Source organism: Phalacrocorax aristotelis, chromosome 6 (assembly GCF_949628215.1).
Source record: "Phalacrocorax aristotelis chromosome 6, bGulAri2.1, whole genome shotgun sequence".
NCBI classification, from domain to species: domain Eukaryota; kingdom Metazoa; phylum Chordata; class Aves; order Suliformes; family Phalacrocoracidae; genus Phalacrocorax; species Phalacrocorax aristotelis.
The window spans coordinates 5,239,104-5,251,938 of NC_134281.1; the positions used below are offsets into that span (position 1 = coordinate 5,239,104).

Genomic DNA, 12,835 nt, shown 5'->3' on the forward strand with positions numbered 1-12,835 from the left:
ATGGTGAAAAAAGTCTGCCCTGCAAGGCTTGCGCTCATGTAGCTGGGAGCAGTTGAACCAACTTTTGTTTGTCTTTACTCATCGCTCCTTACCCGGTCCTTCCTCAGCTGTTTGTCACCCCCATCCTCCTGCAGCCGCTGCTGAGGACTGACCCCGCACGAAGAGCGGCGCAGTGAAGATGGCAAGGGCTCGTCCTTGGCCCATTGCCGTCTGGCCCCACTGCAGCACTTCCACAGGCCTGAAGGGGTGTGGGGGGAACCTTGGGGCAGGACTGCCGCTTTTTGGGAAATGCCACTTTTTGCCACCTTGGGAGTTTTGCAGAACCACAGCTTGTGGTTTCAGTGGAGTTGATGGATCACCGAGGGATTGATGGGAAGGTTTCTGGAAGGTTATGGCAGGGCTTTTGAAACGCCTTTGGCTCTGTACAGGCTAGTGACCTGACCCAAAGTGGAAATTCATAAAGGCAGCAGGGAGGTGGTCGCGAAGGCACAGGGAGCCTGTGCCCGAGGAAAGGGCACCGAGCCGGAGTTTGCTCCCGGCTGCCCAACTCTGCAGGGCAACTTCCAGCGTAGCCGCAGGGACGAGGCAGGCTTCGGCCGCCCTTCCCCTCCGGGAGCGGGCCCAGGCGCCCCCCGGCCCCCCGGTACCTGCGGCTCCTCCCGCCCGCCTCCCGCCGCCCGGACGGGGCCGCTCGGCCGCGCTCTCCCCTCAGGGGCTCCCGGCGGGGGCGCCGCCGGCCTCAGCCCGACTCCCGGGGGACGGAGCCCTCTGAGGGGGAAGGGAGGGAGAAGGAAGGGGCCACCCGCCACCGCCGGCCGAGCGGAACCCGCCCTCCCGCCGCGGCGGGGTCCCGGTGCGGGGGGCAGCGCTGAGGGGAGGGAAGAGGACGGGAGGCGGCCCGGAGGGGGGCTCCCGGCCGGGGGCGGAGGTGGGACCGCCGGGGAGGCGGCGCGGGGGGCGCTCCCCGCTCTCCTCCCCGCTCAGGGCTGGCGGCGGGGCCGCCCCCATTGGCCGCGGCGCGGCGGCGAGCTCCGCCCGCCGGAGCGGCGCGGCGCGGGGAGGGAGAGGAGGGAGGAGGAGGAGGAGGAGGGAGGGCGCCGGGCTGCGCTGCGCTGCTAGTCTGGAGCGGAGCCTGGCAGCGGCAGCAGGAGCGGCGGCGCGGGGGTGAGGAGCAGCCGGAGCCTGCTGGACGGAGGCAGCCCCGTCCCCCTCCCCTCCCCCTCGCCTCTTTTCTTTGTGCGCAGGGCAGGGGCGGCCCCGATCCATGGTCATGGGCGACAAGAAGAGCCCGACCAGGTGAGCGGGGGGCGCGGGGAGAGGCACCTAAGATGGAGGGAGCGCGGCGGGGGCCGCCCCTGCCCCTTGCCCCGGCGGCGGCAGCGGCGGCGGGCCCGGCTCGGCGCTGGCGCGGCGGGAGGGGATGGCGGTGGGTAGGCCCCTGGCTGGTAGTTGCGTGCGTGTGCTCCGCCGCGGGGGAAGGGGGGCGGCGGCGGCGAGGGGCTCCTAAGATGGAGGGAGCGGGCGGGGAGGGGGGCGGCGTGCCCGCGCCGCCCCGCCAGGTACGCGGGGGGCCGGGGCGGGGAGGGGGGGCTGCGGGCGGGCGGGGAGGGAGGGAGGGAGGCTCCTAAGATGGAGGGAGCGTGGAAGGGCGGCAGGAGGCGGAGGAGCGCCGGTGTCTCCCTGCCTGCCGCCGGTGCCAGGGCTGGTCTGGTGTGAGAGCAGCCATGGCGGCTCCGCTCGCTCGCACTCCCGCTCCGCGCACTGGCTGCTCCCAGACAAAGGGAGCTTTAACAAGGTGGAGGAGGGAACGCGCCTCCCAGCCTTCAAACTCTCCCACCCTCCCTCCGAGGGAGGGGGGCGGCCCCCGCCGCCGTGCGGGGGGCGCTGGGGGACGCGCCCGGCCCGGCCCGGATGGATTCGGCCCGGCCCGGCCCGGCTCGGCCGGGCCCTCCCGCGGCGCGGGGCTGGGGCTGGGGGCGGAGCGCGGCGCCGCACCGCACCTCTCCGGGCGCCGGCCCCGGTAGGTGTTTGTCGGCTGTTCCCGGTCGCGGGGCGGGGGGGGAGAGCGGCGGTGCGAGCAGGCGCTGGGTTTCGGGGCTCTGTAACATGGTTTCTCATGTGTGTATTTTCTTTCTCTCCTCCTCCTCTCCCTCCTCCTCCTCCTCCTGCCGCCGCCTCTCTCCTCCTCCCCAAACACACACGTACACACACACACGCTTCCCCTCTCCCTCCCCCTCCCCAAGGCCGAAAAGGCAAGCCAAACCTGCAGCCGACGAAGGCTTTTGGGATTGTAGCGTGTGCACCTTCAGGAACAGCGCTGAAGCCTTCAAATGCAGCATCTGCGATGTCCGGAAAGGCACCTCCACAAGGTACGTCTGCACCTTTCGACACCGATTTCGCTCTGCCGACTTGTTGATTTCTTTTTTTTTTTTCCCTCTGCTGTTGCTTGGATCTCGGCTGGTTGCACCCCCCTTCCCCTCGATGCAGTCCCTTCTGTCTCCGTTGAAAAGCTTGTGGATTTTAAAAATTCTCTTTCAAGCCTTTAATTGGAGCTGGAAGACATGTTTTGTGGATGTGGCAGCGACCTGAATCTTTTTGTGCTTTTTTGTCGCTGATATACGGAGGACCTCTTGGAGATCCGCAGGCAGCCAGAAGTGTTCTGACTGTGGTTTGGGGGAGACGGTTTTCTGTGGTTTGGGTGGAGATTTACCTGTGTTTTTGACAGGAGTAGAAAAGACTGAGTATTAGGGAGTGAGAAGGGAAATGGCTGAAACTAAAGATGCCACAGGAACAGCTCCCTTCCTGAGATGTTGATCTCTTGTTGTCTGTTGTCATCGGAAAGGAATCGGCTTTGTGCTCAATGTGGGAGCGGTGCGGATTTCTGAAAGCTTTAGCTGTCAGGTCTCTCTGACTGCCTTGCGCTGAATAACTGTGGAAGTCTGTGTGAGATGGTGAAGATGGCGTGCAGTAGTTAATTGAATTTAAAAAAACCCCAAAACCAAAAAAACTTGCACTCTACCAGTTAATGGGTTCGGAAAGTTTGTCCTAGAAATATCAGTTGGCAGTAAAACAGGCATGTGGCGCTTGGCTTTGTCTCTCTTCTTCTGATTGGTTCTACCATGTTGACTTCTGACTTTGTTGGTATTGTACCTTCCACACACGAGCTCCCGTTGCTCTGCTCTGCCAAGGAGGGAGGTCCGTCAGATTTCCATTGTGAAAGGCATTGTTTTCCTCTGAGTGAAGCAGTGTGTTGAGGTGCTCTCATCAGCAGGCTGTTTGCATGACTTGGCTGTCTTGACTTGATTGATAAAGGAGGTGAAATTGTGTTCGGATGGTTATTGTTTGCAGTGTGCTTTAGACAATGTGAAGTGCCTGCGTTTTTAATGGGGAGCGTGCTTGTGGGCCATTGAAACTCCCCAAGTTACAGCAACAGAGTGCCGTAGTGCTTAACTGTGTTTTATCGTGCACGTCGGTTACAAGTATCACTATGCTTTTTACAAAATATACAGAAGTGTTGAACTTAACCTTAAATAGCATAGTTACAGCATTGAATAAGGTCGAGCTTTTGGGACAGAAGTGTTCTGTATGCACCTAGAGATGATTCTTGACTCGTTCTGTTCAGTCGTATTTTGTCATGCAACTAAACCTTCACAGTATGCTTGGTTTGTGTGGTTTTCTGTTTCCTTGGCTTCCCCGTTGGCTCAGGTGAAACACGTTGATCCTGCAGTCGCCTGGTATTTAACTGTGCTACTACAGTGTGTAGCCTTGCAGTCACCTTGCAGTCACTGCGAGTTCTCACAGCGTCACGACAAGCATGTGCATGGGTGTTTGTAGGAGGAGAGTCTTAATGATATGTAGGAGCCCATATGGGTTGTATCTTGTATCAGACTCGATCATTTTCATTTGGCCACCATGCTGATGTTCATTTTGAGAGCAGCAGCTTTCCCTTTCATGCCCTTACTTTTTTTTGTTTTTAAAATGATAATTTTCAAACTGTTGAGGTAGTAGGATGTTTCATCTCTTAAAGGACCCTTAAGGCAGTTGCTGATTTCAGGTTAAGAGCTGTAGCCTTACTTGCAGATGTGATCCTCGGGTCTAGAACATTGTACTTTTGTTCAGCTTTTAATGGGCCCTTATGAATGGCTTCTAATTTTAATTCATTTAATTCATCAACTTTCTATTCATGTTTGCTACTCTTTAAATTGCTTTTGTTTGTAAAATTTGAGAAAATATTTAAAGTATTCAATGGGCCATCATGTCTTCTTGCATATTTATGTCATTTATGAATAAATATAACTGAAAGCAGGAGTGATTGAATGTTGTGAGTGAGCATCGTATGTTGAGAAGACCTGGGAGTCAGAGTTCTTTGTTGTGGTATTGCTTTGAGTGTTACAGTATGTGACGTACGAGTCGATGCCGGGGAAATTCTTCAGAATTTTTAAAATAAATGACTGATGTAAAGATACTTAACGAGTTATGATTGATAATTTATTACTTGAAATATAAGGTGTCTGATGAGCTTGACTTTTAAGTTGCAATTTGACAAGTTGATGACACTTTAACACATTTAAAACTGCCTTCCTTCGTTAAGGCTTACTTCAGTAACACTTATCGGAAATTTACCAAACTCACTTTTAAAAAAACTCAACAAAGTAGTGAAAGACAGACGTCGTAGATGTGGTGAGGCAATTGGTTTTCATCAAATTATTGTGTGCAGTTATGGTATGCCCAGTTTTCTTCTTAAGATCTGGTATGACCTGTTCCACCCCCCCAACCTCCCTCCCTTCCACTGTAAAGCCAGTTATTTGCTGTAGAATTTACTTTGGCTGATAAGTATTCTGATTTGAGAACTAGTTAGGACATTAGCTGGTTCTCACCGTGTGTATATTTTTTTTCAGACTCGATATAATCTGTTGCAGTGTGGGAGGGGTGGCTGGCAGCAGTTAGAAGTCTTACTTCTCAGATCCAACTATCCCCTTTCTCTTGGATCTCGTAAAAGGAGTTTTAGACAGTGAGTTTTAGAGTTGATGTGCCAAGTTAAAATCACTACAGATGCTAAACAGTTAAATTGCACCTGAGTACTTTTTCAAGGGGCTGTTTATAAATATTTCAGTTGCACTTCTAAATAAAAATGAGGTCAAATCCATCTCAAGAGAATTGGGAGTTGTCGTGCAAAGATTACATTAAACCTATAGTACCTACTTGAATACTGGATTTGTTACAGTATGTCACTAACTCCCATTCCTCAACTTTATTCTTACTATTTTATGGTTAAACTTTATTACACTCTACTTAGGCAAGTATCTTTAGTTCTTCTGTGGTTTTCCTTCCGTGAGGATCACGGCAAAGATAGAAGCTATGTTCAACACAATGTTCAGTTGGGTTGAGACAGTGATTTAACTGGCTAGCTTGGGAATGAGCAATGGTAGTGTGTTCGCTGGGGTATACAGTACTTTTTTTCTTTCCTGGAGGTTTTTGTGTTGGTGTGATGGTGTAGGGAACTGATGCTGGCCACCACTTCCACTTGCGTCCTGTGGCTCTTCTGGTGGTTTGCTCTGGTGTAGCCCTACCAGCTCCTGCACACAGGAGAAGCCTTGAATTAAAAGTTCTGCTGGGAAGATAGCTCCACAGACGCACGTTCCCTTCCAATATCCATTACTTCTTCAAACATGGAAGGAGAGTTTACTTTGGATTTCCTAGCAGTGTGAGGGCAGAATTTGGCCTCGCGTTTCCCGTTATGGGGAGCTGTGTGTTGCTATTTGAGGGTAGGTGGTGGCTCCCTGTTTCCATTTGTTTTTCGTAATGATATTTTTGCTCCTCTTCCCCTTTGGTTCTCTGATGGTTTACATACGCTGTGTTGCTGTACACCTCTTCTTGTAGCTTCCTCTCTCCTCCCAGGCATGGCTGTGCAGAGTGTTTCTGCATGGGATTGCTTTCAGACATCATTGTCAAGAAGAATATTTCCCCCCTCTCTCTGATTTCACAGAGGTAGTTGCTATTTTCTGAAGCTTCTTTTGGATAAATAGGCAAGTGGTGTGATGTGGTGGAGCTTCTGAGATGTTAATTTTTCTCTAACTTTAGGATAAGTGCTTTCCTTTTCTGAACTTCACATCCTCTGTCGTGAATGTACCTGATTACAGAGAAATGCACTAAAAAAGGTTAGTGGAAGATGCAAGAGCAACAACTGGATGTCTGACATGCAAATTAACAAAGCAATGGGACTTCTTATTGCCAAATTAACAAGTTGTAGTGTGTCTGTCCTCTGCAAGGCATGCACTTAATAAGCATTGCTGTTGTATTTGTTGCTAATACCTGTATGCCTGAAGTGTGTGGTTTGGAGTTTGCATCAAGTGATTTGACTGTACGTTTCATACGTGGAGTGCTCAAGGAGTGTATGTCAGTAGTACTTCACTCTTTTGCCGTACTTACTTATGAGGGGAGGCCAAGCTGAAATTATTAATCATAATTTTAAAATTAATTTTCTCTTGTGTGGAACAGGTGTGTCTGATACTGGCCTTTGTTCCCCTTCAGTTCTTCAGAAGATTCCTTTGCAGGATCTAAGCTAGCACCTTGAAAGATGTAAACTACTGTCCATGTCACCACTGAAAAGTATTCTCTTGTTCTGCATCCAAGCTGGGCTGACTAGAATAGACACCAGATAGTCCTGCTATTCCTGGAATGAGGAATCAGGCTCATGATCCTGACCTCCATACAACTACTATATGCCCTGCGTATTTGCCATGTATTTGCAGGACTGTTCTAAAAATGCTTGCTCTGTGGTGTAGGTTGGAAGCAAAGTGGTTTTGTTCAGTTCTTTCAATTGCATTATGGTGGGTTTTATTTTAGAATCATAGCTGGCCTTTAAGTGGGCTATTTTCTATAAAAATGGAGTATGTGACTCGTCTGGAAAAAAGCTTTTGTGGAAGGGATGTTGGTGCCTTTACTCTGGAATATTTGTTTTAGTAATTGGCCATTTAGATCTATGGTTAAATCATCCCAATTTTGCCCGTTGATTGCTGAAGTTAAATGGCAGCTGGGTCACGTGGAGTGGAGCGTGGTCTGTACTGGCCTGGAATCATGCCAGTGCTCCATGGGGCCATCAGGATCTTGAGGATGTGTCCCTTTGGGGACTGCTTTGTTGGTGATGGATGATAACAGCATAACTCTGCCTAGGTAGTTTTGAGTGCTGGAATGCACGATACCTATTTGCAAAATGTTTGCCTGCTTGCAAGGTGTTCTTTGGACCTCTGTTGTCTCATACTTTGGTTACCAGCAATGACTAAAAGTAATTAGCTGTTACTTCCTGAATTTGTCGATGATGAATACTTTTGCTAGGCCTGGCAAACCCTCCAGGGCACGGGAGCTAAAAACAGGAGGAGCCTTTTGCAGGCCTAGCATTTTACAAGCAAGCAATGTGAGTGGTTTGCAGCAAGCCCCAAATTCTGGGTCTGTGGTTTGGTGATACGCTGAGTCTGACTTCATGACTTGTATTGCTGGACCCCAGGTGCCTCAGCCACGTGGCTTGGGGTATTGATCCACTATAAACTGACTACTGGTATGTATTCGTGCTACACTTGTTGTTTTAACTAGCATAGAGTTAGTCTGTGGGCCTTCATCTGAGCAGGTGAAGCTGTTCAGATCAGCTATTGTCTCTCATCCTGTTGCAAGCATAACACTGGCGTAAGATCTTCGTCTTGTACTTGGGCTGTTTGAAAGAAATGAGAGTTGTGTCCTGATTTGCTCTTAGCTAGCGTTTGGCTCTTGCATTAGTGATCTCATTACCATCACCCCAGGATTCCTCTTGGGTCTCGACACCTCTGGGAAATCATTCACAGCAGGGAGGATCCTCAGTATTGATGTGCAGCGTATTGGCAATACCCCTTCGCTAAGGCTGCCAGACTTGGGTGCCTGAAACGCTGTACGTGACAAACACAGAGGTACTGTGTTGGCTGCTGTGACTCACTTTGCTTCTGCCACTTGGATAGGATCCTATTAAGGAATAATAGCTACACCTGTTGTGGCCCTTTTTTGTTAGGGGAAGAAGAAGTCTTTATGTTAAATAACATAGCAAAATCACCGTTTTCATGTGGATTACCTATTTGGGTTAAATGATTGTGGATGGTAGGGTTTAAAGATCGATCCCTGATTTCTGTTGGAGACTATAAAGATCTAATAGATAAACTGCAGTGCTGAGCGTGTTACTATATCACTGATACTAGACAGCATGGATATTCTTCATTTTTCCCTTCCTCCATAGACTGCTTTTTGGGGAGACGGGAATCTAAATCAAAGTATGTATGTGTGTGTAGGAGGGGAGGGCATGTAACTTTCTTTTATTGCTGTAAACAGACATTGCATCCACTGGGATACTGGCCCTGGCTCACTGCAGGTCCTTGTGGGGAACTGGTAGGCAGAAGAATGCAGAGCAACTTTCTCTGCGTGCCTTTAATTGCCCTGATTGTTTCATGTTCCCGTCAGCTGGCTGCAGAGGGGCTGCTGCATTTGCACGATTGGCATGTGTATTTGCACGCTGATGTGCGTTCATCTAATAAGTGGGACCTTGTAGGAACTGGAAATAGCGAAGTGTTTGTCCGGTGTTGACCGGCACAGTAGCGGAGAGGAGGGAGGTGGTGGGTGCGAAGGGTGGTTCTCTGCAGCCACGCTCGGCTCCTGCAGGATCTTGGCTGACTCTCCTGTGCTGCCTGTTACTGTTCCCCAGCAGCTTGTAGTGGTGTGGGGCTCTGTTTTGGCTGAACTTCTGGGTCCCTGAAAGCAACAGATGAAACCCAAGACCAATGAGGACTGAAGGTTGGCAGGTAATGTGCTGTGGGCTGGATGGGTAAGGTTGGCTGACAGCATCCAGCTTTTATGCTATAGCCTGGATGCCCCTTGCCATAATTCCAGGCTGATCGTGAATCAGGTGTCACTTGTACTTGGGCTGCTGCAAGACCCACTTTGTGTTAGCAACATGAATTAAACAGCTTTGCTGTCGGTAGGCTCACCATTCCTTGCTGTAATGCTGCTCCTTTTCTTCCTGCTTTGTTGGGCTTGAACATGCAGGCAGGTTCTTCAAGGGTGCCAAGGTGAGAGACACAAGTTCACGGCACTTCTGGGGAGTCCTGCCCATGTGCAGGAATATGGCAGCAGGGTGAGAGATGGCTTGCAGAGTGCTCCTGCATCAGGCGAAGGATGCACTCTACTTGTCCTTTATGACCTGCATCTCTCCTTGTCTGCGTAATTCTTCTTATGAGGAAACCCACTGACCTATTTTGCAGGATTCCGGGTGGTTCTGTAGGTTAGTGGGTTTCAGTCCCGCAATGTAGGTCGCTCACAAGGTGTGCTGGAGTTTCATAACGCGTAGCTCTGACCTGAAATAAGATTCATACAAACTCTCTCTGTGGCTGTGTCTCGCAGCTGTACTTTATGTCTCTCTTTGCACTGGCTTCTTTCTTCAAAAGGTAAAAGGAGAAATCTGGGCGGTTCCAGAGGGAAGGGGTCTTACAGGAGCATTTGTGAGGATTTATTTGAAGTGTGCATGTTTCAGACAGGTAAGGGAAAATTGTTATTGCTGCTTCATGTTTATTAAGGACAGCAAAAAAAAAAAAAGCAGACCTCAACATACTGAGTGACCTGTACATGCGACCCTAAGCAGATGTCCAGGATTACACGATATGACAGAAATAACGTGGAAATGCCTCCATTACATGTATGTAAGTTCATTTTGCAGCCGACACATGGTAAATACATAGATTGTCTCTTTGTGCAGACAGATTTTCTTTGCATCAACGAAAGCTCCTTTCACACATTTTTGGTACATCTGGAGGTATGACCAAATCCTTAACATGGCTCTTTTGATAAGCCAGCTGTGAATTAGGAGCATGTTCTTTGTAGCAGAGTGCTAATTTGTACATCAACAAATGCACTGCCTGTTAAACATGGGAAAGATTGTAATTCTGACTGGCTCAAATATAAATTAGAGGGAAAAGCATTGCTTCTGTTTGCTGGCCTGGTGGGTTGTTTGACTGTTCAGTAACTCGGCACATTCAGAGTCAGGTGAATCTCAACTCCTTCCTAGAAAAAACGAAACTAGCTGGATAAAATGGCATTGTTTTGAAAGATAGTATTTTATTATTGAAGTGCTACCTGTGCTTTTGAAAGTTATAAGTACACCTGCAGCTGATCTTCTGTTAAGTAATACTGGAAACGCATGAGAAAAAGGGGTTGTAGGGATCTAAAGTATGGATTGTGAAACCAGGAGACCTGATTTTGAACCATATGTGGTCTTATTTGAGACATTGGCCTGGGATTGTGGAGTAACCCCGTATGCTGCAAGGATCAAACTACTAAAAATTTATAAGTCTGTTCTTTACTGTAGAAGTCTTGCAATAGCCAAATGGATTTTAACCTTCTGACTGATAAATGTTTTGAAGCATACATTTTATGGCAGTTTGCTGAGAGCTGAAATGTTCCATGTTTAAGTAAACACAGTGTATGCTTTATGTTAGTTGCTGTATGGAGGTGCAAGCTTCCAGAAACTATGTTTACAACTTACATGGGAATGTGTTCAGGAGCTCTAGAAACTTTAGTTTAAGGATCTTATCACATTGGTTGTCTTTAAATAAAATGGAAGCAAAACAAGTCAGTTCTGGATTCTGTTTAGGGGTAAACAAGGAATAAATGTTTAGATGTATTTTCTCAAGCAGATTGTTCTCCGGGATTTCAGAGTTATGATGGATTGCTTGTAACGTGCAGAGGTGCTAAGTGAGACAGAATATCTTGCCTGAGATAAAGCTGCCTTCTTCAGATTTATATTGGTGAGTAGACAGACATGAGACTGATTACAATCTGAAATATTTTTCCTGAACTAAATTATTTTTCTGCAAGTGGAACTATGTCCGGGTAATTCATGTGGAACTTAACATGGTCAAATTGGAGAGGTGGGCAGAGGATGTAGAAGTACTAGGATGTGGAGGCTTCAGTGATATCTCAGGTTGATCAGAATGCTGCCCGATGAGTACTAAGTGTGGATTACCCCCTGTGCCCTAGTCCCGCTCCCTGTGTGCAGAGTTTTTTAAATGGAAGGGGGTTGTTCTTAACTGAATAGGATTGCTCCCTTTTTAAAACCTTATTATCTGTGTACTAAATAAATACATGGAGGGATCTGTAACTTCTTTAACTTGTATTTGCAGGTGTCAGTGGGGTAGTGTGATGTTAGTGTGACTTAAGCCTGTGTAAGAGAGGCTGGAACTCACCCTTTAGCAGATCAGCTAGCTAAATATCCTCAAGCTGCCATTTTTATCTGTACGGCTGTATTCATTATCTGTGTTTTAATTTGATGCAGAAATTTATGGTAGGTGTTTCATTCTTTTGTTTAAAAAACATCTAGATTAGGGGAAGGACATAAATCTTACTTGTCCTGGTTGGGCGAAGCATGCATATATGTCCAAGTTGTTGGAAATGTGTGTTTCTGCTGAAACATTTGGCTCTAATTATATATCTTGGAGCTCTTATTCTGAAAGTGCTTTCACTGTTTTTTCGGAAGTGGTACTGAGCACTTTCTCTTCCCAAGATGAGATTTCAATAAGAGAGGCAATACATTGATGGACGATGGCCCTGTGATGGAGTCAATCAGCCAGTGCAGTCATTTGTCTCCTGGGGATACAGGGCAGAGCACATCATTAGCAGCAGAAGGGGAGGCTTTCCTCTGTAATGCTAATAGGGCAAGGAAGCTCTGGTTGGTGCCTGTTTGCTGCTGTTGCTCAGTTATTACAGGTGCTTTATGGAGAAACAAAACTCTCCTAATTTGTTATCTCTAACAGTCATGGGTGTGGATCAATTTAGGAAAAATATTTTATAAGCTCTAGGAAATGTCCCCAGTTCAGTGTGGTATTAGCAATTTGTAAACCCGTATCGCCTAAAACTGTTTGCCATAAAAATGGTAAATTATTTTGGGTGAATTCTGTGTGTTTTACTGGGTTTACACAAGTAGTTTGACTTGTGTAGGAAAGACTGGCAGCTGCCCGATACCAGCGTGGGATTTGAAGGACGATGTGTCTTAATCAGAGGAGAAATATTGAAAGTGAAGCTGGTGGGTTGCAGAAGTTACTCTAATAGCGTCTGACGGCGTCGGATTTCCGTCAAAGCAAAAGGCAAAGCACGTGGTAGTGACGGCGGTGGCTTGTCCGAGGGAGGGCTGGGTGGTTAACTACAATGAGTTAGTTTAAAGGTAGCTTGGTGTGCTCCAGGTGCTAGGCATGTCCAACTTTGCCCAGGGCAGATGAGTTAACCTACAAGTGGCTGTTCCTCCATGGCTGCTTTGCTCCTTTCAGGGCTCTCCTCTTGGCGGAGGTGGTATAGTGGTGGTCCCATAGGGAATAAGCGTGGGCTTACCCTGGGGTGGGCAGGAGTGCTCCTGTAATGGGATGCAGGGCTGCAAACCTTGCGTAAGCAGTGTCTTGGTGTCCTGAGGTGGTGAATTCCCACATGACAGAAAATGAAACTGTAAATGTTGCAGAAAAGCATTACATTGGATGGCTGGTGGGTGTTCCTGTGTACCTGCCGGTGCTGCGAGTGGGAAGGTGGCACCCAGGGCATTCCTTGTTGTGGGGACTTTTTTTCCCCCCACTTTTAACTCACTGTGGCTCTGCCAGTTAAGTAACTCACGTGCATAGGTTTAACTGAAACGCAAATGTAGTAAGAAGTCCCTACCACATATGGCTTCTAGGAGATTAACTTAAATTTTTGGAAAATGCTTTGAAACCCTGAAATGTTGTCTTAAATACTGCAGATGAAGTCAGACTTAAAAAACAATTTTTATCTTCCTTTCTCTGAACTG

General features: G+C 48.2%; 1 protein-coding gene across 1 annotated transcript in view; it reads left to right on the top strand.

The window, feature by feature from the left end:
- The first annotated feature begins 1,053 nt into the window (after window positions 1–1,053).
- Window positions 1,054–12,835, top strand: part of RYBP (RING1 and YY1 binding protein) — a 45,080-nt gene continuing 33,298 nt past the window's right edge. Inside the window, exons 1-2 of the mRNA XM_075095647.1 lie at window positions 1,054–1,296; window positions 2,244–2,369. Of these exons, the coding sequence (XP_074951748.1) occupies window positions 1,265–1,296; window positions 2,244–2,369 (158 nt within the window). The 5' untranslated portion in view covers window positions 1,054–1,264. The remainder of the gene's footprint in view (window positions 1,297–2,243; window positions 2,370–12,835) is intronic.